The sequence below is a fragment of the Camelina sativa genome, chromosome 8, assembly GCF_030686135.1.
Source record: "Camelina sativa cultivar CO46 ecotype springtype chromosome 8, ASM3068613v1".
In the NCBI taxonomy this organism is placed as follows: Eukaryota; Viridiplantae; Streptophyta; class Magnoliopsida; order Brassicales; family Brassicaceae; genus Camelina; species Camelina sativa.
The window spans coordinates 9775035-9801264 of NC_141887.1; the positions used below are offsets into that span (position 1 = coordinate 9775035).

The following is a 26230-nucleotide window of genomic DNA, read 5'->3' on the forward strand; positions in this document are numbered from 1 at the left end:
TGGCATTTTCAAAATGAGATTATGCAAAATATCTCTTATCATTCAAAATTGTGTGGCTTGATCCACTATCCACCGCAATCATATTCTTGTCCTCAGCAATTTCTCAATATGGACAAGAATTATGTTTTAGCCATAAAAGCATAACAAATGCATATTTTAAAAGTAATAATATGATTGAATTTAAACCAAAATCATAATTCAATAAAATTCAAAGCATAAAACATAGAAATTAAACCAAGACAATTTTAAATTTAATTATCCTCTCCTAGACAATCTGAAGTCTTATAATCCAATTGGTCATCATTCTCATGGTTGAAATCTTTTTCACCATCGAGATGAACCAGGTTAGTTTCTGGATTCTTTTTTAAGCTCTCTTAATAGAGATCAACAAGGTGCTTAGGAGTTCTACATGTCTTTACCCAATGATTTTCCATACTCCGCGGCAAGTGGACTTGGTCTTATGTTGCGGTTTAAATTGCCTGCGGCCTCTACCCCGACCACGGCCGAAGCCGAATCGGTTTCCACGGCCTTGACCACCAAAATTGTGTCCTTGATAGGTCCCACGACCAGGACCACCACGTCCACTTCTCCCATGGCCACGGCCACAGTTGTCCTTATGGACATAGTTAGACTCTTTAGTCTCTTTTGGCTCTTTAGGCTCGTTGGGATTTTTTCTTTGCCATGTCAATCTTGTGAGCTTCCGGTAATGGAGATGTACCCGGAGGTCTCAAAGCACTATTCATCATCAATAGCTCATTGTTCTGCTCAGCAAGCAACAAACAAGAGATGAGGTCTGCAAACGTCTTAAACCCCTTTTCACGATACTGTTGTTGAAGCAGTACGTTATTGGAGTGAAGGGTAGAGAATGTCTTCTCTAGCAAGTCCTCCTCAGTCACCTCGGTACCACATAACTTTAGGATTGAGACTATCTTAAATAGCTTTGAGTTATACTCATCCACGGTTTTGAAATCCTGGATCCTTAAGTTTTTTCAATTAAATTGAGCCTTTGGTAGGAACACCGTCTGTTGGTGTCCGTATCTGTTTTTCAACGTTGTCCAAAGGTCAAGAGGATCTTCAATAGTGAGGTACTGGTTTTTGAGACTCTCAACAAGGTGATGGCGAATATGCAAGATCGCCTTATATCTATTTTTCTCAGTGCAATTATTATCATCCTCAATTCACTCACATAGGTCCTTTGATTTCAGGTTAATCTTAGTATAAAATACAAACCATGAACCCGATTATTGTCATGCGGTATTTGAGACCGAACCATGCAATTATTTTAGTCTTAGGCCAAGCGGTATTTAAGACCGAACCATGCCAATTGTTTTAGTTTAGGCCATGCGGTATTTAAGACCGAACCATGGATTTATTTTAGTAGATAATGTCTTGTTTTATTACATAATTTCGTGGTCTATATTATGCATGAGAACAGTCCTAGATAAACATAAGATCTAGCATGCAAGAATTTCCTTTTATTAAGTTTCCTTTTCTTAGATTGAATTTCCTTTTTCTTAAATTAGGATTAGGACAAAGTTTTAGGAAATATTTTCTAGGATTTTAGGATAATGTCTAGAATTAATTTGGAATTTATCCTAATTTTGTTTTGATCTTTCATGCAAAACATATAATCAATTCTGATTTTAAGTTCTTAGATTTAGGGTTTGATTTTAAGCAAACAAACACCAAAATCGGATTCTAGCAACCTAGAAAAATCAGTTTAATATTCTCTTTATGAATTTCGAATTTAGGTTTTAGTTCTAAGGTTCTCATGCAATTGAATTCAAGCAATCAATCAACAATAACAATCAGATTTAAACATTGCATAATCGGTTTAATTTTCAAACAATCTAAGCAGTCCTAAACCTCATAACAACCGATTTTAAATTTTTAAAGTTTTTAGGGTCTTAGGGTCTAAAGCTTAGGGTTTTTGTTTGTTGATTGTTTACTTGTAGATTTTAGGGTTCCATTAGATTTAAGAGGTCAGGTTCGATTTCATAGGTTCTAAGGGGGTTTGATTATTGTTTACCTTCCACCGATTTGAGGTTGACTGGATAGGAACCGGGAGCTAAAGACCTCGGTTTTACTTTTAACTTGATCACGAAGCTCGGCCTAGGTAAGAGGAAGAACCGATCACAAACACAGGTTGCTTCTCGAACAGGAACAGATCTCCGAACAGGAACTAGCCTCGGACAGGAATTGATCGCTGAGCAGTAGCCGACCACGAACACGGACGGAAGTTGATTGCCGAGGTTGGACAAACAATGACTTTTTGTGTGGCGGCGGTTTAGGGTTTTTAGGGTTTTTAGGAACTTTTTCTCAGTTGGACTTTTAGGGCTATTGTGCTGATAACGTGTTGTAAAAGTAAGAAAGAGATTTGGTGTTTCTCTTCTTCTTCTTATTGATTCAATCGTTCATTACATATATATAGTAATAGACAAACCCTTAGTACAAAACTGACTAAGAATAGGAAATAGGTAATGGGCCTTCGGCCATGGGCTGTACACACCAAGACATGTAATGGGCCGGTTATGGAAGTCCACTCCAAGTGTTTTACAACATAAAATTGTTTTACTTCGGGTTCTAAATTTTCCGATTAAGTTAAATCAAAATTAAATTGATAATACTAGTTACTAAAGAAATCTAATCTATAATTAAGGAAAAGGAAATCACATTTTAAACCTTCAAAGTATCATTGAGTAGCACTTTAAACCTTGAGATATTTTCACTAACACTATAAACCTTGAAAATGATTTCACTAACACTTTAAACCTTAAAACTAACTTTCCTGTTTGCACCACCACGAAAGATGACAGAACAATAATATTCGTCAACATGAAATAGTTAAACTATTGGTTTGATTTAAATACTTATTTAATTAATTTAATTTAATTTAATTATTTATGACGATTGATAAAAAAAATTAAAAATACATCAAAGAAAAAAAAATGAAGAATCAGAGGGAAGGTTAAAACATTTGACAAATGTAAAATTGAAGACGACAATATATTTAGAAGATTCATTGGTTTCCAATGAAAAATCAATCGATTTGAATCTGAATCCAGTGGAGTTAAAAGAATTAATAATCTGAAAAGCAACGTCGTAAAAGTTTTGTCTACAATGAAGATGAACACAAAATTATTTTTTTATCTTTTTATTTATTTATAAAAACTAAAACTAATTAAAATTTAAATTAAACCAACATAATTTAACTATTTTGTGTTGATAAATATTATTATTCTATTATTTTTTATGGCGGTATAAAAATAAAAGTTAGTTTTAAGGTTTAAAGTGTTAGTAAAATTATTTTAAAGGAAATCATTTGAAAGGTTTATTTGAAAGGTTTATAATGTTAGTAAAATTATAATGAAAGCCCATTAGTGATCTGCTATAGTAGTGGACAAAGCCCAAAGCTTTGGTTTTGAGTTTCATCTCACGCGCAAGATAAGCTCGTACACATACGCACCCAACCAGAGAGTTAATGTATCAGCAAATTGATTCCCCACAGGCCACAACAATGTCGTCCGCCGCGAATGTCCTGGGTGAGAAGAAGCCGTCTCCGGCGGAAGAACCTACCTCGATGCTTTTGTCACTTCCTTACGATATCCTATTAAAATTGTTTAGCACGAGTCTCCAAGCTTTACGAGACACGTTCTCTCTTAAAACGTACAGAGAGAGCTGTCTCTATATCTGCTTACGCTTCCCAATAGACCACAAACACCGAAACACGTATTGGTTCACTCTCTGTCGAGTGTCGAACACCAAATCGTGGCATGCTCTTAGTCTCAATCCCTTCGGAATCAACGTGTCTCGTCTCTGTTCTTGATTGATTTTAAGTCTCATAAGTGGCATCAAGCTCCAAGTATGCTGCAGGAGAGGTTGTGAAGATGTCAATTTCTCTAATTGGGTTTTAAGTGTTTGATCCAAAGACTCAAACGCAATGGAGGTGAAATCAAAAAGCTTAGGACTTGATGGGAATTTTGATCTGTTTGGGGATGATGAGATTGTGGTTTACAATCCTGAGGGAGGTAGATGGAACACGCTAGGATTGACTTGTGCAGTATGTGTTAGTTACGGTGTGGTAGATGATGTTTTGTTCTCTTTGGAATGATGGACTGTTTAAATGTTGGTGGGAAGATGATGGTTTTGTGGGATGAGTTTGCGTATTGTTCAAGTAGTCGTCAGAAGAATGAGATTTGTTGTGCTTCCGGTCCACGATTCTTAATGCTTGTTGTATGTTTGATGGTCCTTCTGCCACTCTTTTGATGAACCAAATGGCAGCTTGAACGGTTAATGTGGGTAGTGTCATTTTTGTTTCTAATGTAATGTGACTATGATGAATGATTTGTTTATGTTTTCTAGAGAATGCACTTGGCATTGGTTTTGAAAACACCTTTGTTGTGTTGCATCAATGATAAGATACGGTTCTCTCTTCACATTCCTGAGAAAAGCTAAAACTGTATGTTAGTATTTGTGTGTCTATTTTGTACATTGGCGTTGGGCGTTTCTCATTGCTGTGATAATTTAAGTTGCAGAAAAAAGTGGGGTTTTGTTATTACAGTAAAGCTTATGTTGTTCATGTTTTGCAACGAACCAACAAAGAAATCAACTGAAAAGTAGTGTGATTAGACATTGAACTGAAACTCAAAATTTATGATTGAAAGTGGTTGTATCTTGTATGGTATTCGTATTTGTGTGAATTTTGAGACTTGTGAGCAGACAAAACATAAGTGAGGACAAAAGAGAGAAGAGTGTGTTTAGTTAAACATAAGTGAAGAGTAAAAACTCAAGCTTGACGTTTGAAAAACTTAAAAGTCTATAACAATCCAAAAACTGCAAACAGAAACCCAAAAACCTGCGACAACTCAAACTCAATCCCGAAACTGAACTGCAACCTAAAAAAACAAAAGGTCCAAAAACCTGCAAATTCTATTTACCAAAAACCTGAAAATTCACTAAAACTGCAACTTATAAAACCAAAAAACCTGCGCAATATCCAACCAAAACTCAAACATTGATAAATGACTTATTAATACATGAAGTCAAACTTGAAACAGAACTGAAACATAGTCTGAACTCAAACTAAAACAACCTGCAGCTCAATCTCAATCTTAAAAGTACATAAAGTACTGAACTCTCAAACACGCAACTCTACTCTCATCAACATCTTCATCATCCACAATCGATTGGTTAGAAGCTTGTGTCTCATTTTCACCATCATATACTACTTCATCTTCTTCTACATATATGACAATGTAACGATGTTAATACACAGTTTATGCTTTTATAACTTATAAAAAAAATAATGTGCTTACCTCCTTCATCACCAGTGGTGGCATAAATGCCAAGACGGAAGAAAAGACTGACATTAGTAGTCCTTTGGATTAACAGAAGCACACTTCACCGTGTTATGTTTCACTCTGTATCTCCAGATTCCGAACGCAGTAGAACTCAATATCACAAAAAGAGAAGCATGCAACGATTGATCTTTGATTGAAACATTGTGTTATTGATACGTAAGAACACATAAATTATTTAAGTATTACAGAAGCTATTGATAAGAGTCCATGTTGAATAAACAATTCAACAAAATTGAGATTAAGAATGGTACAAAACTACAAATTAGTAACAATTCAACATACAGTATCAGTACTAACTAAGTAACTACAAATTAAGAACTCTTCTGGCCACGAGACAAAAGCTCAGTAATCTTCTCCAAAGCCACCGTGCGTCCAAACTGAGCAAAACCGTCGCACTGTCCGGTCTCTCTATCAAGCTCCAAGAAAGTTAACTCCAAACTCTTGCGTTCCTCCTCCACCTCTCTCATAGCGACAGCCATCAAATCCCGTTTCTTAACAGCAAACTCGGTCGCTACTCGAATCGATTTCTCAACACTTTCAAGTCGACTCACCAATTTGGTAATCTTCTCTACTTCTTTAAGAGCAACCGTTGTTCCTCTTTCCATCGAGCTCATCGCGGTCTTCTCACGTTTCAAAGCTTCTGTTGATCTCTTCCACCTCGAAGCTACAAACGAACTCAACGCATCCAATGGAACTAATCCAAAAATTCCAGCCACGATCTTACTAACGAATATGGCAACGATCACGGGAGCTAATAAAGCGGCAGTAACAATAGCTCTTCGACCTCTAACACGTCTCAACTTTTTATCAACTCCTTTCATCGTCTTCTCTAATTCCACAATCATCTTCGCCAGCTCTTCATGGCAGCTCTGAAATTTGCTGAGAAACTCGCAATAATCTAAGTCGTGGTGGTTACTAGAATCGTTGAAGTTCCTCAGACACTTGAATGTTTTTCTGAAACTTGCTTCCATTAGTCCCCCATAACTCAATTGTTCTTCATGAAAATCACTTAGAGCTTCATCGATCAAGTTATAGTCCTTCTTCTCTGCTCTCTCTAAGCATGTCTTGAGAGACTCGCAGAGATGAGAAACAGATTTGCTAGTGCTGAAGTACTTGTTGAGAAGATGGAACAACTCCGGATCTTCACGTAGATCGGTTTGTTGAAACTCAATGAATAATTTTGAAACGTCTTCGTCCATGTTGTCCATACAGTCCCCAAGTTTCTTTATGTTATCTTCTGATCGAGATCGGAGCATTCCCCTAGTAGTAGTAGTAGTAGGTGATGAGGATACAAAAGACATGGTGGGAGAAACAGTGGATATAGGTTGACGACGCCTGAGAATAAGTGACAAGAATGGTTTGCAGAATCTAATCTTCATTCTTTCTTCGTAAAGCAAAAAAAGAAACAGAGTTTTAGAGAGCAGAGTTCACAAAGCAAAAAAATACGAATTTTTTTAAGACCACAGAGTAAAGAGTTCCACACTTTTTCAGATGAATAATGAAATATGGGTCTTGATCGTTCGTGTGTGTAATATATACTAATAAGCTTCTAAGCATTTTCCATTTTTTTGGGAAGGAATATTTCCTCTTTTTTTTGCCAAGTAGTATTGATTTTCCCTTTTTTTTTTTTACGTTTTGACAGTTGTACAAACCAAAGAAAAAAAAGGAAATATATCTTTAATAAATTGATGTAACGGTCGGTTCCTAAATTAATTGTAAATAGTTACAGATAAAAATTAAAAGAATACTTCCCGTCAATTTTTAAAAAAATTAAAATTCTAGAGAATCTTTTAAAATATCTAACAAACGTGACAATTAAATCAAAATGCGAGAGAAACCCCATCTCTCTCTTTCCTTTTTACCCCCTCTGCTGATTTTTTATTTTTTTTTTTTTTTGATAATTCAGGAGTGATCCTAAAAGCTTACTAGGCCCAAAGACTAATTTTTCCTTCTGCCTCAGGTTGTCTCGCCATACTTTCGACAGCTTGACCCGCAGCTAAGTGTATTTGCACTCTCTAAACTCTATCTCTGTTGGCTTTGTACTAAACTAATTTAGTTTGAGCCAGTTAAGATCCCAAAAAACCAACCAGTGTCCGAGCCTCCGAGGTTGTCTGAAGATAAAACCCAATTATCAGCATTAGATAAACATGTCAAAGGTTAAGAAAAAAAAAAGTCTTTGTCATGAAACACAACTATTTGGGGTTGGCTTCATGTGACCATATTACACCTAAAAAAATTTATGAGGCTAAAAAAATTAAACATAACGTTATAGTGGAATGTGCAGAGTAGCTCTTTTTGGTGTTATCTAAGCTGTACCTAGTGGAAGACGAATGGAATAAAGTTCTCCTCCTGCAGAAAATTTCACTGATGAGTCAATTAGGTCCTGCTTCCACAATAAGCACCATATTCCATTAATATAAGTAAAGGGCAAGCAAGAACAATTTTGGGGACAACTATGGTAGCATTCTTCAGCTTTCACGGAACTTAGGAATTCGTATGATAGTCTTTATGTTGGGAACAAGATGGAAGACGTTTGCAGTTTTTCCAGTAGAGTTTCTTTGACAATGTATTTTGGTACACCTTACATAACCACCAGCATATTTTGGTATAAACCCTTCAAAACATTTACATTTGGAAGGAACTTGCGTCACACACAACCCAAAAGGTCCACATACACCATAATAATGGCATGAGTTCGCTGGAGCCACAAAGCTCAATTCCTGAAGCCCTTCTATCAACTCCTTGGTGGCATTCACAAAAGCCAAATACCTAACAGAACATTACCCCAACTCCCTGGAAACGTAACTCTCATTGAGGCATTTCATCGAACATCTCCGGTGCATAAACCACAAGCGATAAGAGTACAAATTTTTACTGTTCTAGGACTGTAGACTTGAGTGATTCAACCCATTCGGCATTTCAAGGAAGCTGACAGAATTTTCTGATGTGAACGTTCGGTCTAGAACATAGTGATTCGGTGATCCGGTTTTGTCACTGTCTCTCAGAGCGACACAAGTAACTCGGGTGATACTCTGGTAGATAGTTTTTCATATTAACCCCAAAAGAAATTTAAATATTTGATATTAACCTCAAACTTTTCTTTATTGATTTTCAGCTCCAGATACACTTTAATTCAAATAAAGTCCATTGGGCTCATTGTTAACACTCTACGTTTGGGCCTAAAAGCCTAAGTAGTGGTTGGTTTTTCTGAGAACGTAAAGCTCAAGTGTCTGCGAACTCTGTGAATTTTTATTTCCATAAGCTTTGCCCTAATGTCGTCCAAAGCCAGATCTTCAGCCGCCGTGAGGGACGAGAAACTACTCCGTAAAAGAAAGAAAAAAAATGTCGTCTCCGTCTCCGGTGAAAGAGCTGACCTCGACCCTGTCACTTCCTAATGACTTGTTGTTCAACTGTTTTGCACGCGTCTCGAGATTGTACTATCCAACTCTCTCCCTCGTTTGCAAAACTTTCCAATCCATTGTTGCTTCATCGGAACTTTACTAGACCAGATCGCACTTACATCGTACCGAGAAGTATCTCTATCTTTGAATAAACTTCCCTTCCGACCCTATCACATATTGGTTCACTCTCTGCCGGGAACCTAATAAAAATGTAGCCGACAAGTCAAGTGCCTATGATCTTGTCCAAGTTCCATCTCCCAATATTGGTTTGCTTCCTGCGGCATCGTCAAGTGTCATAGCCGTTGGTTCTAATATCTAAAAAATTGGCCGCGCTAAATCTTAAAGAGACAAGTTCTGGAAATCGACACGCTATTCTTAGTTCTGTCATTGTCCTTAATTGTAGGAGTCACAGGTGGCGTCAGGCTCCAGGAATGCGAGTGGCCCGGAGCTCTTCGTCCACCGTATGCTTAGTTAATGGGAATATATATATAGTAGGAGGCTGTAAAGACGACATCTAGTCGGACTGGGTGGAAGTGTTTGATCCAAAGACTCAAACTTGGGGCACTATCAAGAACCCAAGCATCGAGTATCGATACTTTGAAGATCATGATCTTGGACCTGAACGTGTAGTCAAAAGCTGAGGCCTTGATGGAAAATTATACATGTTTGGGCATTCATCAGTGGTTTACAATTTTGAGGAAGATAGATGGTACAATATAGGAGTGGATACGGATCAGTATCGTGCAATAGATAATAGGTCTTGCTTTGACTCTAGCTCTTGCGTGGTAGACAAGATCTTGTTCATTTGGGAGAAGGGGTTGTTCAAATTGTTTAACTTTTAAGGTAAAATTATGGAAGGAGTTGAACGTTTAGAAGGGAAGTTGCCTGATTTACGCGACCGTGAGTATTGTAAAATGGTGGATCTTGGTGGAAATATTGCGGTTTTATGGGAAGAGTGTGTGGCTGGTAAAAATATTAATAGGATTTGGTGTGTTGAGATTAGCCTTGAAACACACAATGGAGATGAGATTTGGGGGATGGTTGAATGGTTTGATCATGTGCTTAGTGTCCACTCGTCTGGTTCCTTGCTCTATGCCGATGTTTTTTCTGTTGTTGTTTGTTTAAATGGGCTACTCATGTGATTAGCTTTCTACGGCTTTTTATGCGGATAATTTTATTTTGTTTTGAATATTTGCTTTTTTGTTTTTTCTGATGTCTCCTTTCTATTATTATATGACTATGATGTACGATTGCGTTTTTGAATGGCTTTCGCTTGAAATTTGGGGAAAAGTTGAGTGGTTTGATGTTGTGCTTCCAGTCCACAAGTCTTGTCGCTTTGGTGTATGCGGATGGTGTCTCTGCTACTCTTTGATGATTGAACGAAATGGCTTGAACGGTTAATGCGGGTAATGTCATTTTGTTTCTAATGTATGTGAATGTGAATCCAAAGACTGCTAATGTCAGTCTTCTCTTCCGTGTTGGCATCTATGCCCTCGCTGGTGATGAAGACACTTAGACCAATCTTTACCGTTTATATTACTCGTACAAATTCAAATTCGCCATACCATTTGTAAATGAAACAGAGGATCCTCAAATAGTTAATTTCTTTGTTAGTTCGTTGCAAAACATGAACATAAGCTTTACCAATTGCATTCTCTAAAAACACAAACCAATTAGAAGATAGATAAAGATAGATAACCATCAACCAATCAGAAACCTGTCAAAACATTCTTCATGATTAAAGAAACAAATTTGATGTCACATAATATGCTCTTGGGTTGGTTGATTCACAGCTTTGAGATTGGAGAGCTAGAGAAGCTCTTCGGTAAGGATTAGCTACTTCCTTCTTCCAGGATTCAGGGTTCTCATCACAATTTATTGAATTATATGCAAGAGCACCATAATCCATGATTTTTCCTAGAACCACATTTTGAGTGCATTCACTAGAGATTCTCAAATATCCCAAATTCAAAGACAGAGCATAAATTAGGAACAAATGATATGACAAAACCAAGCTTCAGATTCTCCTCGCTCATTCTACAAACCATGTCTATAATTCTCTATTTCTCTATCTACTACACCCAGAAATCACTGTACTTCGACAAAAGAAATCTCAGTCAGGCATTTTATCAAACACCTTGCATGCTTTATTTTACATCCACCATCACATCCTTCACAAACTCTCAAACCCCAATACAAGAATCCACTTTTCACCAACTTCCCATGAATCTCCATAATCCCAAAATATATAAAGTTTCACCAACTCAAAGTCGAGGCTATAGCTTTATCATGACATGAGGTGATACTGGGAGATTGGAGTTTGGCACTGAGGTAAGAAATCATCTGTTGGAGCTAAGGTAAGAAATCATCTGTTGGAACTAACCATTTGACATTTCTCCATGTACCTTTGTTCCTATATGATCCTTTTGATCCTCAATCTGACCAGTACTTGCCAAATTTGTACTTCCAACATAATTGTTCTTCTTAGCTCTTGGATACCCTGGCGGATATCCGTGGATCTTGTAACACTTGTCCGCAGTGTGACCAACTCGGGAACAATGAGAACATTTAGGCTTTTGAAAGTTTCCTTGAGCCATCAGAATCGAGTTTTGATCCAAAATCACAGCTTGAGACTAAAAAGCAGTAGGAGGTGGCTTTGGCCTAGAAGAAACTCCTACTAGTCTTTGACTCTCATCTTGATCCAACATATTATAGATCTCATTCAATCCTGGTCTCGGTTTCATGTTCAGTATCTGACTCCTGATACTATTGAACTCATCATTCAACCCCATTAGGAACTGTATAACACGACTCGTATCAGCTTCTTAAAGCAACTCTTTGACATGATCACAATCACACTTCTTCACATTTCTAAACTTGGTGTTGGCTAGCTGCTCCCACAGATTCTTCTTATTCGGGAAGTAGCTTGACAAATCAAGTTGACCTCGTCTTAGAGTCATTACAGCTTGCTCGAGTTGATACCTCATTGGTAGATTGTTCACTTTAAATCTCGTGAACAGATCATCCCACAATTCTGCTGCATCTTGATAGTATAGAATACTATCATATATTTCTTTGCTCACAACATTAAGAATCCATGACTTCACCATACTATTGCATCTACTCTAGATCTTGAAATCGTAATCACTTTCACACGGCCTAGGCAAGGATCCATCAATAAAACTAAGATTGTTCTTAGCATCTAGACTAATCCTCATCGCAATCAACCAGCTATTGTAATTCGTTCCATAAAAAGCATGAGCAACAATCATTAAACTTGGATGATCAGACGATTGAAGACTTAACGGACTGTTAAAAGCTTCCGATGACTTCGACACAGATCCATGAGTTCCATATCCTTCCGATTTAAGAGTACGTTGTTGTTTCATCATTTCCACCTTTGGATCTTCAAGCACAACTGATCCGCGAGTGATGCAGACGCATCGATCTCAGGTGTTTCACTCCGATTTCTCAATTTTCCCCCTCTTTTCACCATTTTCGCGAAAATCAACGACACGGAAGATGTTCCGGTGAGTTTTCAAGGAATTTGAAGAAGAAGAAGATGAAATCATCGAAGATTGCGGAAGACAAGCTCTGATACTATAATAGTGTTCATGAGCAAAGAGATTTTGTGAAATGATTTTCTCATTAATTAAATCTAACAAATTTTACAGTGTTGATCTATATTCAACAATTTTACAGTAAACCGGAACTAAACTAAACTAGAATCTATTCTATTAAGCTTAACCAAAACACATTGTACCAACTTAATTAAACACTCCTAATAAAAGTCTCAGCAGTTTCGTGGTGTGGAGATTGAGACTCAGGATCCCACGAATCGGAGTTTCTTCTTGGAGACATGGAGTTCGCGAAGCCGTCGTCAAAGATTCTGCTTCGTGTTTGTGAGGGACGTTGCGGAGGAGATGAATCAGAGAAGAACCAGCGTTGGTGCTGTTGGTCTGCTAGAGAAAGGTGTGGTTGATTCTGAACTCCTTCCATGTTTCATCTGTTTCTTTGCTGTGTGATGCCAACTCTTTAACGCTGTTGCTACTCTCTCGTTGAACACTGCTGGTTTCATCTTTGAACCCATCTTCACCAAAAGAATCAAATAAAAATCAGATTTTGAAATTGCAAAGTTACAATTTTATGTGTTTGTGTTTGTGTTTTTGTGTGTGTCAGCTTTGAACCCATCTTCACCAAAGATTCCTCAAATTCAATAAATATCAGATTTTGAAATTGAAAGTTAGTATCTTTATGTGTGTCATCTTTGAACCCATCTTCACCAAAGTTCAAAAATTTAGAAATTGCAAAGTTACAATTTTTATGTGTTTGTGTGTCATCTGTGAAATTGAAATTGAAAGTTAGAATCTTTATGTGCACGAGTGTGTTTTACCTGAGTGACTAGAGCGTAAAGAGGAAGAGTAACGTAGCTGCAAAGAATCTGGACAATAAGTCTGCAAGATCAAGATCAAGGTTGGGACTTTGTTTACCTTTTCAAGGGATGGTTTCTCTATAAAGCTTATGATTTTACTTACCCAATTGAGATTCTGATGATGACATGTACACTGCTTTCATGGAAACAGTTCTTGAGTTTGAATTCATACTGAATAGATAAGCAAATAGTTTTTTGGATGAAATGATGATTGAATTGGTATATTACGTGTTAAGTTCATGGATAATGCAGAGCTGCTTGCTTACCATACTCCAGACAAAGAAAGCTAGTTGAAACGCGTTCTGCAAATGGCGATGATAAGGTATGGTTATTTTCTGAACTAGTGGTGTGCCTTCTCCAATTCGTAGACCGCTTTTTCGATTTTGACAATCGAGTTTGCTAATTTCTCTAGGGAAAAGTCGCTTTTGTATCGGCTTATGGCATGCACCAGCTTCATATATTCATCTTTGTACTTGCGGTTTGTCAAAATCGAAAGGTGACGTATCACTTATCATAACCTTTAGTAGCCAAACTCCTTCGAGGAATGAAAGAGTCGACTAACTGGAGAAGCTTTCGACGCGAGTTTTCTTCATCTTCTCCGTCTTCCTCCTTTGGGACATCTTTCTTACCGTACTTTCTCGCCTCTTCGGATGGACTACAAGGGTGCATGGACGCTGCGATGTTCTTAGGGATGCAAATATTTGAGATGTAGCCTTGTCCAATAGTAAGCAGTAGTGATATGAATCCCATCAGCATAAGCTCTACAAAAAAATTAACATTTAATTAATGTGTAACTAACCAAAACTAAAGAAAGATTAAATAATTTTTTTTTCTTTTTTTTTTCTAATATAGTTTAATAATTAAAAAAAAATTTACCTGCTTTCACTTTTTTCAAGAGCTTCATATAAAGCTTTTTTGTTCTTGTTCTTAAACCACTGTCGGAAGAAGTGTCAAAACAAAGCATGGATTTGGTTTAGTAATCAGAAACAGAGCAAACTATGAAACCGACACAAATACAAAAACTTGTAATAAACCCTTTTGGGTTTTAGCAGTCTTTAGACATAAATTACTTTTTAATCTGGCATCACATTTTGACTAATTGGGAGGACGAAGAAGAACTAAACAAACACAGAAACAGAGAATCAAGGCGAAGTTGGTAAGAGGCGTACTTCTCTATGTCGAATCAAGGAGAAGTTACACAACCACCAGTACTATAAGATCTCATGCTTAGGTGGGGGGCGGGGGGGGGGGGGGGGGGGGGGGGGGGGGGGGGGGGGGGGGTTATTGACTGTTTCAAGCTTTTCTTTCATCTGACTATCTCCACTCTTCCTTTCATGGGACTTTGTTGTAGACAGTTCAGTGAAGTTTCTTGAAACAAATGAAGATGCAGCTGCAGCCGGGGCTGTGTTTGGGTCGGACTAGTTTTTTTGTCACGGGTTTGTGTTTGGATGGTAATGCAGTACTTATGTGGTATTAGTACAAACTGCTAAGACATTTGTTATGTTAAACATATAAGGTTACCCATGCATGTCATATGACGTCACTTGGTTGATAAATGATAATTCTTTGTTGTTAGTGAATACGTTCGAAGAGAAGACTGAGTGCCAGCTTCGTTTGATTGGCTTAAAAAGGAGGAATTGTGGAGGATGAGAGACCCATAAAATTGGAGGTGTCATGGGTTGATTGGTAGTTCTCTTTACCCGCGCCTGGACGTTCGGATATCGGATCGGATTCGGTTCGGATATTTCGGATTTTGAATTTTTTGGATACCGGCTTTAATATCCATTCGGATATTTAAAAAATTCGGATCGGTTTCGGTTCGGATAATTCAAATTTCGGATCGGTTCGGATATATTGTCGATAACCAAAATTAAACCAAATTTATTGGATAAGGTTTTATTCAGATATCTTTTAATCTGATTGTATCCAAAAAACCATACTAACCAAGTATTTGAAAAAAATAGAAATGAAATAAATAAAAAGTTTAAAGTTCAAACTAGCATAAAATTATATCAATACATAAAAGTGCGACGTACTGAACATCCAAAATGAGACATAAGACCGTATCAATAATAAAAAATAAAAACCAAAGTAAAAAATGACGTAGATATAGGAGTATATCTACCATTTGTGTATATTGTATATAGTTAGGTGTGTATATCTATATCAACGATACATGTATATCGTATATAGTTACGTATACATCTATCTTTATAAAGTTGTTTCTTATATTTTCGGTTATATTCGAATATCTATTGGATATCGGTTCGGATCGGATTTAATCCGATATCCAAAAATAATGAAAACAAAAACCAATCGGTTATTTCCTCAATATCGGTTCGGTTTTTATCCGATTTTTTTGGTTCGGATTCGGTTCAGATTTTCGGATTCGGATTTTATGCCCAGGCCTACCCGCAATGGTAAGTAGTATACAATTTTTGATTTATATCAATTCATAAAACAGTAAGAAAGAAGGAACTAATTAACTGCTCCTAATTCTGTAACTGTAAGCAGTACCATTCATTTCTTCATTTCATGTATACTATAAGAGAAAAGGCTTTTAACGATGTTTTATATTGATGTTAACGTCGGTTATTAAATGACACAAAAGTAATCACGTCGGTTTGAGAACCGACTTAACATCGTCCGAGCCATATTATCTGACTATCTCCACTCTTCCTTTCATGGGACTTTGTTGTAGACAGTTCAGTGAAGTTTCTTGAAACAAATGAAGATGCAGCTGCAGCCGGGGCTGTGTTTGGGTCGGACTAGTTTTTTTGTCACGGGTTTGTGTTTGGATGGTAATGCAGTACTTATGTGGTATTAGTACAAACTGCTAAGACATTTGTTATGTTAAACATATAAGGTTACCCATGCATGTCATATGACGTCACTTGGTTGATAAATGATAATTCTTTGTTGTTAGTGAATACGTTCGAAGAGAAGACTGAGTGCCAGCTTCGTTTGATTGGCTTAAAAAGGAGGAATTGTGGAGGATGAGAGACCCATAAAATTGGAGGTGTCATGGGTTGATTGGTAGTTCTCTTTACCCGCGCCTGGACGTTCGGATATCGGATCGGATTCGGTTCGGATATTTCGGATTTTGAATTTTTTGGATACCGGCTTTAATATCCATTCGGATATTTAAAAAATTCGGATCGGTTTCGGTTCGGATAATTCAAATTTCGGATCGGTTCGGATATATTGTCGATAACCAAAATTAAACCAAATTTATTGGATAAGGTTTTATTCAGATATCTTTTAATCTGATTGTATCCAAAAAACCATACTAACCAAGTATTTGAAAAAAATAGAAATGAAATAAATAAAAAGTTTAAAGTTCAAACTAGCATAAAATTATATCAATACATAAAAGTGCGACGTACTGAACATCCAAAATGAGACATAAGACCGTATCAATAATAAAAAATAAAAACCAAAGTAAAAAATGACGTAGATATAGGAGTATATCTACCATTTGTGTATATTGTATATAGTTAGGTGTGTATATCTATATCAACGATACATGTATATCGTATATAGTTACGTATACATCTATCTTTATAAAGTTGTTTCTTATATTTTCGGTTATATTCGAATATCTATTGGATATCGGTTCGGATCGGATTTAATCCGATATCCAAAAATAATGAAAACAAAAACCAATCGGTTATTTCCTCAATATCGGTTCGGTTTTTATCCGATTTTTTTGGTTCGGATTCGGTTCAGATTTTCGGATTCGGATTTTATGCCCAGGCCTACCCGCAATGGTAAGTAGTATACAATTTTTGATTTATATCAATTCATAAAACAGTAAGAAAGAAGGAACTAATTAACTGCTCCTAATTCTGTAACTGTAAGCAGTACCATTCATTTCTTCATTTCATGTATACTATAAGAGAAAAGGCTTTTAACGATGTTTTATATTGATGTTAACGTCGGTTATTAAATGACACAAAAGTAATCACGTCGGTTTGAGAACCGACTTAACATCGTCCGAGCCATATTATATTGGTATCGGTTAATCAAATGACGCGACGGTCTTCATTTTTGATTGTATCACGTCTACAACCCACACATATCATTTTATTTATTTATTTATTATTATATATATATATATTAATTTTTTAATTTACTTTGTGTTTCTAAATGAAATAAAATTCAAACTAACCAAACTTCTGATAGGATCACTATTATATATTAAAAGAAATCAATTAATCAAATAGAATCTGTTTTACGATTAATATAACTGAAAAATTAAAATGAAATCATATAAAAAGTCTATGAATTACATCCCTGATAACTTATCATATCTATCTTTTGAAATATCTGAAGTGATAATCTCCATTAGAAAGCTGCAACTTTGTGCTTTATGTAAAACTAGAGTAGTATCCGCGCGGGTAATTAGATATTGAAAAAAACAGTTTTAACATGATATAGTGTTTTTCAAAAAAGATATTTTAAATATTTGATAATTGAAAAATTTTAATATTAAATAATTGTCATCTTAAGATATAGTGTTTTATCTTTACCAAACAATTTTTTGTTTTATAATGTTTTATTGGATTGTCAAGCATTTGTATTGGACCATATACTTCAATTTGCATATATAAATTAGTGAATATTATTCAGTTTCCATATATTAATAAAAGTGTTATCATAAAATATGAGTAAAATTTTGTATTTAATACGTCAAAGTGTGCAGGCAAAGAACCTTTTTAATTCCATTATGTTAGTAATAAAATAGTTATATCGTATGTCATTTTAAATATGTATTTCTTGATTATATTAAATAATTTGTATTTAATTTATTCATATAGTAGCTATTATATAAATATTTTTAAAAAAATTTATGAAAGAATTATACTCAATATAAATTATTAGTTTTGAAAAAGAAACAAATTGTAGTAAAAGTGTGAAAACCCATTAACAAATTGTAGAATCTTAATATTCAATTGCTCTTTCAATATTTTTATAAGTCTAAGCAACTTCCAAAAGATTAAGATTATAATTTGTTATCTCGGTTATAAAATGAAAACAAAGACAACCCATATTTGGATTTCAAGTAGCGGTTACTACAAACATTTAGAATTATAAGTAAACGTTCAAATACACATTAAAGATTTTTAAGCCTCCACTCCTTCTATTTGAGTCCTTGAACTCTCACTTTCATGCTCCATCACATAGTTTATGTGAAAACGTCCAGCAAATTCAGAATTGTAATTATAGAAAGTGTATTTAAAATTTTTACTCTAACATCATACAACAACTTGGTTTTAATATTCATAACAACTTACAAAGCCTTGTGATGTTCAAGTCCTTGAAACTCTGGTTTTACAAAGATCTTGGAGGAGGCTAAGGTGTTTACAATACATGGTGCACTTAGAGACATTTACAATTTAAAGTCAATTTTGAGATTACCATCTGTTGATTCTGTTAGATGTATGGTACGTACCTTCAAATTCTCCAACCTTCCAAAAGCGCAATACACAAAACATAGGTTAGGATTTATATGTGAGATGGCACCAGTTTGATTCCCAAGAAGACATGAATCGAGAAGCATGGTTGTTTATGACACGACATTTTACAGATTTAGCAAGTTAGTATAAATTCTAACATAAACAAACTTTAAAATGTAAGTATCTTTAAAGGTAGAATAAATGTGTTTTACCTGCCATTCAATAGCGTGAAGACAACTTCAATACAATCATTAGCACTCTCATGTCTTATCATAACCGTTTCAAATATGTAAATTTTTAATAGTAATCGTTTTTATTTTAATAAATAATTAAAAGGTGATGATTCCCATATTTATCACTTTAATTTTTTTATATCTATAATTATGAAGATAAAAATCCATTTAAGTAAATATATATAACATTTATACATATTCCTGAGATATGTTAATTTGCTTTTTCAAACAATAGTTATTTCCATATTAATCATTTCAAGTTAGTAAATTTATATAAATCATAAGTTTTATCTTTTGCGATTATGATTTTTACAAATAAAGGTATATAATAAAACTTACTTACATCTTTATATCGTTTTAAATTTATGAAAATTACATAAGTTTGAAGATATACATTATTGTTTTGTCATTCATTATGTTAAATATTTTTAATATATTGTAAAACATATTAAATTTTAATAGAAACATATATAAATAAATAGTTTCAAAAATAAAATTGTTTGACATCTTTAAAAATATGTACCACAAATACAATATTTATTAAATGTTTCACGATTTTATTATACAAAATCATACAACAATAAGTTTAATATTTAAAAAGATCAACGATCAATATATTAATAATTAAACTATTGATACATTAAAACAAATAATATTAAAATAAAGGAATAAATGTTATAGAAATATTGTAGGGTGAAACAAATTGTCTTCTTTTTGATCTTGGGTTCCATATCATCTCTTTGTGACACCAAACAGATGGAATTGGAATTTCAGCATATGTGATTTTTTTGGCTTGGGGAGTTTGTGTATTGAATACAATCCAATCCGAGAATTTAGATCCTGTAGTCGTTGAAGGAATCATAATATCATCCATAGGACCATCTTCATTGTAGCCTTCTTTAGATATAATCTATATGATAATTTAAAAAAAAAAAATATTAAAAACATGGAACTATTCTCAAATAATTATATAACATGATTATTAAAATAATTTACATGAAATTACAGTTATAGAAAAATACATACCCGTAAATATGCATGACTATAATCGATCATAGTTTTCTTACAAATATGGCTATCAAAGTAAAAAACAAATTATGATAATTCAAAACCATTAACCACTGCATAATGCATGGAAGAACTTTTTCAAACTTTAACTTTAATTAAAACAAAACCACATATATATATATATGTTGTAGTTAGTTTAAGAGAGGTAACCAAAGTTTTTGATTGATTGCTTACTAAGTACCAGATGGCTTCGTAGTTTTAGTCTCCCTCTCGCTCCTGTCCCAGATTCTTGCCAACCCAAAATCTGAAATTTTGGGGATCATACCTCTATCAAGCAAGATGTTTCCTGGCTTAAGATCTCTGTGAATAATCATGTCTCGCGAACCTTCAGCTCACATGAGTTTTGGCCTCCACCTATAACGCGGTTAGAAAACAATTCGATAAATTAAAATAATAATATAAGGATGTTAACTTAATTATTATATTATATATTGTATAAAGAAGTCACCAAAAAGTCGATAGTGGAGGCTTCCGTTTTCTAGGTATTCATACTTTACCCTAAAGAATCAAAACAACCCTTAAAACACTTGCAAAGACAGCTCACTTTAGAAAATTAGGTTAAATTTTTAAATGGAGAGAGATTTGCTTACATGTTGGGATCTTCAATCAAAAAACAGTCTCTTGAGCAAAAGTATCTTACAACACAAGCTCCTCTTTCTCTGCTTCAGCTTCGGCTTTCTCCACTGGTTTCACTTTTCCGATGCTATATTGCACTGCCGTTGAAGATAAAGCTGGGATCCCTAAATTTCTCTCTTTGCTTCTGCAAAAACTTCACCTCCTCCAACGCCAATCTGTAGATCAACCAAAGATCAAACCTTTTTAACAACCCATCAAAGTAATTGAAGAAACACAAACAATACAAAGCCGAAAAAAAATTAAAACCCTACAAATGGTGATTTTTCAGTAAAAAGGAATTATTAAAATTTATAAACTATAAATTCAAGAGAAGAGAGTTTTTTTTTTTCTGTTGAGTTATGGCGAAAGTAAACGATAACATTGTATTTGTAGTTGTAAATGAACTATCTTTTTAGGGTTTCCAGTAAGGAAGTGTATTGTCGTTGGGTTTTTTTTCCTGCAGAAGCCCATTAATTTTTAGATTAACATCGGTATACAAACAATCTATGCCCATTAATTATATCAAATTTGTAGAATTTATAGTATAAAACTGAATCATAGTTGTAAAAAGGGTGTTTTCCAAAAAATATAGGGATATATCTAGCAAATTCTAGTTTTGCAAATCATTTTTTGTGTAAATATATTATTTCTGTCGATTTTTTTGAATTATTTTTAATGCGAAAATAAGAAAATATACATTCAGGGGCAAAATATTTCAACATTAGAGATATATTTCATTAATGGTAAAACGGTAATCTGTACCCGAGAGTGAACGTGGAACGTTTTTACTTTTGCTTTAATCTAATATAGATACAATTGTATAACATGTTATAAATTATGACAAATTAATCAATATAATAAAAAGAATTGAGTCTCATCATTTTTCATGTTTTCTAAAAGTGACACTTCATCTAAAAAACTTAATCTGAAAAAACTAATCAAAATAAAAGATTAATACACATCAGCTTTAACAATACAAAATATGTAAAAAATTTAAAGCAATCAGATTCTCAGCTGTTATTTCACCCAACAACCCAAATTTAAACTCTAAATTAAACGCCCAACATAGTAACATAATTTCACATTTAGCAGAAAAAATGGAAAGACGATTCATAAACTATCAAGAACCTAAGTATTTCTCACTAGACTTTTATATCTCACTCACTATGAGCGATGAACGATCATCTTAGATTTCTTTGGTTAACATAATCGAAGATGAGACAACAGTGGAGATGTTGTTATTTGTACAAGAAGGTCTAAAAAGAGATGATTGCGTATGAACGATGAAACAACACAGATCAACGAATCAGTTTGCACCAAATTTAAGCAAAATTTAGAGAATGATGACTTGCTTCAAGACTCTTGTAAGGTGATGGATCGATTAAAAACCTACGTTTAATTTAATTAGGGGAATTTATAGTTATTAATTTTGAAAAATTTGAGATGAAACACATAAAAATATCTATTAAAAATCCACATCAAAGAAGATTCGTGCCCTAAATCATACAGCCTTTGAAAGTAAAAGAGAAAGAAAAAAAATTCTGATGGGAGAAGTTGAATTGAGAAAGAGTATTTGTGAAGACTTTTAAAAATAATGTATTTGAAATATTATACGAAAGTCAGATTTTGCAATCTAGTTGATGATAATCATGGGAAATAGACTTGAAAGTCCATGTTTTAAAAATCGTTAGGTGCTAGTCGGGCAGTGAGAATAGACCTAGCGCTTAACTGAAAAATCATGAATTAATCGGGAATTAATCAGAGCTTAATTTATTATATTATTTATTTAATTTATATTAAAATATTGAATATATGTTATTAAATAAATTCTAAGCACGTAATAATGATAGATATGAGAAAATTGTAGCAAAAATAAATAAAAATAATTAAATTAATAAAGAAAAAAAAACGTGAAATCCTCGTTCTAATGACAAAGACACTCGTTCTCATGTCGTATATACATGCAAGTATGCAACAACTATAACCTTTTTCTTTTCTTAACTTATTAATAAAAAAAAGCTTATATGAAAAGTCCCACATCGGTCGGTTAGAAGGACAAATAGAAGCTGAAAGTTGTGCTTATAACTTAAGTTGGTATGCTATCTTTACTTATTGGGGTCTTCTGTAACGTAAAGCCCATAACAGTTAATTTTTTATAACTAATCGGCCCAATAAACGATTTTGTGCATTTAATCGTTAATAAAGCGGCTGCCGATCAGCACCTAGGCGGCTGATTAATCGTCTACACGACCGATCTTTTGAACAGGCCCTGAAACTAAAGAAACACTGTCAAACACGATTTCCGAGAAGCCTCTTTTCACAAGCTTTCTGACGGTAGTGGGATTACTACTCGCTGGCGTCGGGATCTCACTGATTCAACTTCAATGCGTTTTTGATCTACTTTTTTGCAAAAAATTTTCCTATTTTTTTTAGTTAATCCTTCTCGAACTTATTTGTCCTCTACTCCTGAACCAAACCCTGACCATTGTCCGCCCCCTCTGACCTTTCTTTCACCAGAGATAAATTTGGGCAGCCGCTACAACCATCCCTCACTATAGCGTTGATTGAGAAACTAGGATTTTCCCTAGTGGGTCTAGTTTCCAAAATTGATTCAATTCATGGTCATCGTCTGTTTCCGCTAATACTTTACGCACTAGAGATGATTTTTGCAATGCAAATCTCTTCATCACGCTAGGGCAGACATCTCATTTAGCCCTCAATTTGGCAGGCATTTGTGACTCTAGGATTTTCTCCAGTGGACCTAGTCTCTAACCTCAAATCAAGCCTCGACTACCGGCTACTCCCGCCGATCTGTCACGCACATGAATTGCTCTTTGTTCCTTAGAGCTCTCTGCTTTTTCCGGTCAGCCATCACACCCAATCTCCTCCTTGGTCTCCAATTGTGAAACTAGAGTTTCTTTGGGTGGGCCTTGTATTATATGTCAGCCCGTTAAGCTTACCAAAAGCAAAGCCCACAACTTCTAAATCTATGTCCAATAACTCTGAAGTTTTGCAAAACCCATTTCCAATGGTCTTTCGTGATGGTGGTTGAAAGAGTTTATTACACATTTTGCAACTTATATCGCCTTCCCTGGTTCGGGACAGCTACTATCAATTGCAAACCCTGGTTCGAAGCAAGTCTTCGACGCAATCTGCTCATCAAAGCTCATGGATTTTGGGACTTCCGCTTCTAGTTCCTAGCCACACCAAGGGATTGCGGTAGAACAGCATTATGACCCCGGTTCCACGGAACGGTGGTTACCGATACTTCCTCAATCCCCTGCTTCCATGCCCTGTGGTCACCGAGCCTAGGCATGGTCAATCTATCAATTTGAGGGACAACTCCCAATCAATTGCTGCTCCAACTATCAATCCATGTAAGTCCAGATATGATCCTTTGTTCCATGTGTTGAAGCCATATTTTAGCCAATTGTGTGATCTACATTACGTACTGTATGGTTTCCATTTGAGAAGTAATTCATAATTGTTGCTATGACTTTGCTTTAATTCCTTGAGAATCATGGTTCTAGTATCCTGTTTGGCCTTGTATTTTGAACCTTGCTGGAAGTTTTATGGCATATGGATCCCGCTTCCAAGTTGCCTCTTTGTCTACGGCTTTGGTCTGTCCAAGGTTAGTTTTCATTTTGCGGCAACTTTAGCAAATATCTTTAATCCCCAGAGCACTCTCAACCTTGTTCAAAATATTGTCAAGCTACTTTTCCGTGTACTCAAACCGGCAAGAAACTTAAATTTGACCCCTTCACTAACGCCAACTTGTTTCATGATAGTGGCTATCTACTCATCCATTGATTTGATTATGGAAGGGCTTGTCGACGATCTTGATCTCATATGTACCAAATTTTCTCAAGAATTTGGTTCAAAACTCTCAAAAAAATCTATTGTGATTAATCCTATCCTTGCTTTGTTTTATTGTTTTTTGGCATTGGAAAATATCCTTTTATTTTGTAATTAAAGTAATGCTTGTATGAACTTTATTTCATTTGAGTAATGAAATGCAAGTTGTTTGACAAAAAAATGATTATAGAAACACCTAAACATAATCTTTAAAGTATTAGTTTGGCAACTAATAGTATTTAAGAGAACTAAAACAGAATTTAACAAACAATTCAATATTCGAAAGTCTTTGAACTTGACACACAGCAAGGGGTCAGCAAGCGCATCTATCTCTTCTAGATATTCAGATCGTTGAATTGACGAGTCAACGTTCAAAAACATACAACGTGTGTACATATTAAATTAATTATGGCAAGATCCTCTAACATACCCCACTGAATTGCAATGTTTTATTATTGTATTCTATTTTATTGAATCATCGTTTTTTTTTTATATTTTCTCCATTATATCTAGCAGATACAAAATTAGACAGTAATTCTTGTTTTTTTTCTTAAAAAAAAGTAGTCAGTGACAATTTCTTTTACTTGGATATTAATATTAGTATTACGAAACATTCTAATAGATAAATAATTAAATATAAATCATGAATTTTTGAACTTTGAATATTCTAGGAACATTCTAATAGATAAATATAGTAGTCCGCATAATATTTCAGCTAATTTATGAGCTTTTTTAAAAAACTCATTTTTAGTTCATAGTTGAGGTTCGATTGATTTATTCTACCATTTGTAGTAAAAATACATTTGTTCTAACAAACCTAAGTAGTTTCTTAACCTCTATAACGTAATATTGTTACAGTGTAGCCAATGAAATTTGTTGTTAATTTTCAATATAGGTAAAACTAATTCCATTTTTTTGGTTAATTTTAAAAATGATCCGCATATCAAATTATTTTTGAGATATGAAAGTTAGAAATTTCCTATTAGTTTCCTCTGTCTAGAAGTTTATACTAGTGGTCTAGTGCGATCGGTCGCAACTCCACAAAAAAAGATAGTGCTAGTGTTAAAATATTATCTATTTATTTTGGCCAAATTAACAATAATTACCGCTAAGATCACTCTACTAGAAAGCCTGAGATATATTAATGTCAAAACAAATTAAAATAAAATAAAATAAAAAACATTTGATTTTCTTTTAGTCAACAATACTCTCTTGGGTATTGTGTAGACTATAAAAATTAAAGAAGATTTTCAGAAATAGCACCAAAATAAGTTTTGTTCTCAAACTTAGCAGAATATTTCTAAAATTCTAAAAATAACACTAATTAATCTTTCAAAATTAAATTCTAAATTCAAAATACTAAACTCTACCCTTTAAAACTATACCGTAAATGTGAAATTGAGAATCCAAATCTAATTTTTTTTAATTATTTTTAAATATTTGAATTTGTTAAATAGTACTATTTTTGAAAATTTATGAAATGTGTACTATAGTTGTCTATAAAAATTGTTTTAGTGCTATTTTAAAGTATTTCTCAAAAATTAATCAACATCGCAGCAACAGCTCAATTGCTCATCAAAATACGTTTTGGACAAACTTATTCCGATGTCTGTTATTAGTAGCTGTTTAAGAATTTGTTTTGTAGGTTCATTTTATCCTGTTTGTAAGATTTTCTTGCTTTTGGAGTAATTTGTTTTAATCCAAAAAAGGAATGAAGAACTAACTTTTTAATAAACTCGTCCAATAATACTACTAGAACAAATAAAATCGTATTCTAGATTATAGATAACTTTGACTTTACTTATGA

At 34.4% G+C, this 26230-nt stretch overlaps 1 protein-coding gene, 1 long non-coding RNA gene and 2 pseudogenes across 7 annotated transcripts; 2 read left to right on the forward strand and 2 right to left on the reverse strand.

Moving 5' to 3' along the window:
* Positions 1-5671: 5671 nt before the first annotated feature.
* Positions 5672-6739, reverse strand: LOC104709405 (UPF0496 protein At3g57100-like). The gene has a single exon (XM_010426025.1). The coding sequence runs from the start codon at positions 6737-6739 to the stop codon at positions 5672-5674; it is 1068 nt and encodes a 355-aa protein (XP_010424327.1).
* Positions 6740-8613: 1874 nt separating this feature from the next.
* Positions 8614-10018, forward strand: LOC109125912 (putative F-box/kelch-repeat protein At1g61540 pseudogene; annotated as a pseudogene). The gene has a single exon (XR_015563330.1). The product of XR_015563330.1 is annotated as a putative F-box/kelch-repeat protein At1g61540 pseudogene (transcript).
* An 879-nt stretch (positions 10019-10897) lies between these two features.
* On the reverse strand, positions 10898-12389 carry LOC147939864 (uncharacterized; annotated as a pseudogene).
* A 124-nt stretch (positions 12390-12513) lies between these two features.
* Positions 12514-14034, forward strand: LOC109126092 (uncharacterized). 5 transcript variants are annotated; one of them, XR_015563333.1, is made up of 4 exons: positions 12580-12733; positions 13167-13234; positions 13430-13515; positions 13606-14034. It is a non-coding gene; the product is annotated as an uncharacterized LOC109126092 (long non-coding RNA). The 5 variants fall into 5 exon arrangements; XR_015563334.1 differs by having other exon boundaries at positions 13446-13515; XR_015563331.1 differs by lacking the exon at positions 13167-13234 and having other exon boundaries at positions 12514-12733; positions 13446-13515.
* The last annotated feature ends 12196 nt before the right edge of the window (positions 14035-26230 follow it).

What these genes read in the sequence shown, in the direction of transcription:
- LOC104709405 (XM_010426025.1), bottom strand. Translation starts at nt 6,739, where the DNA reads ATGAAGATTAGATTCTGCAAACCATTCTTGTCACTTATTCTCAGGCGT.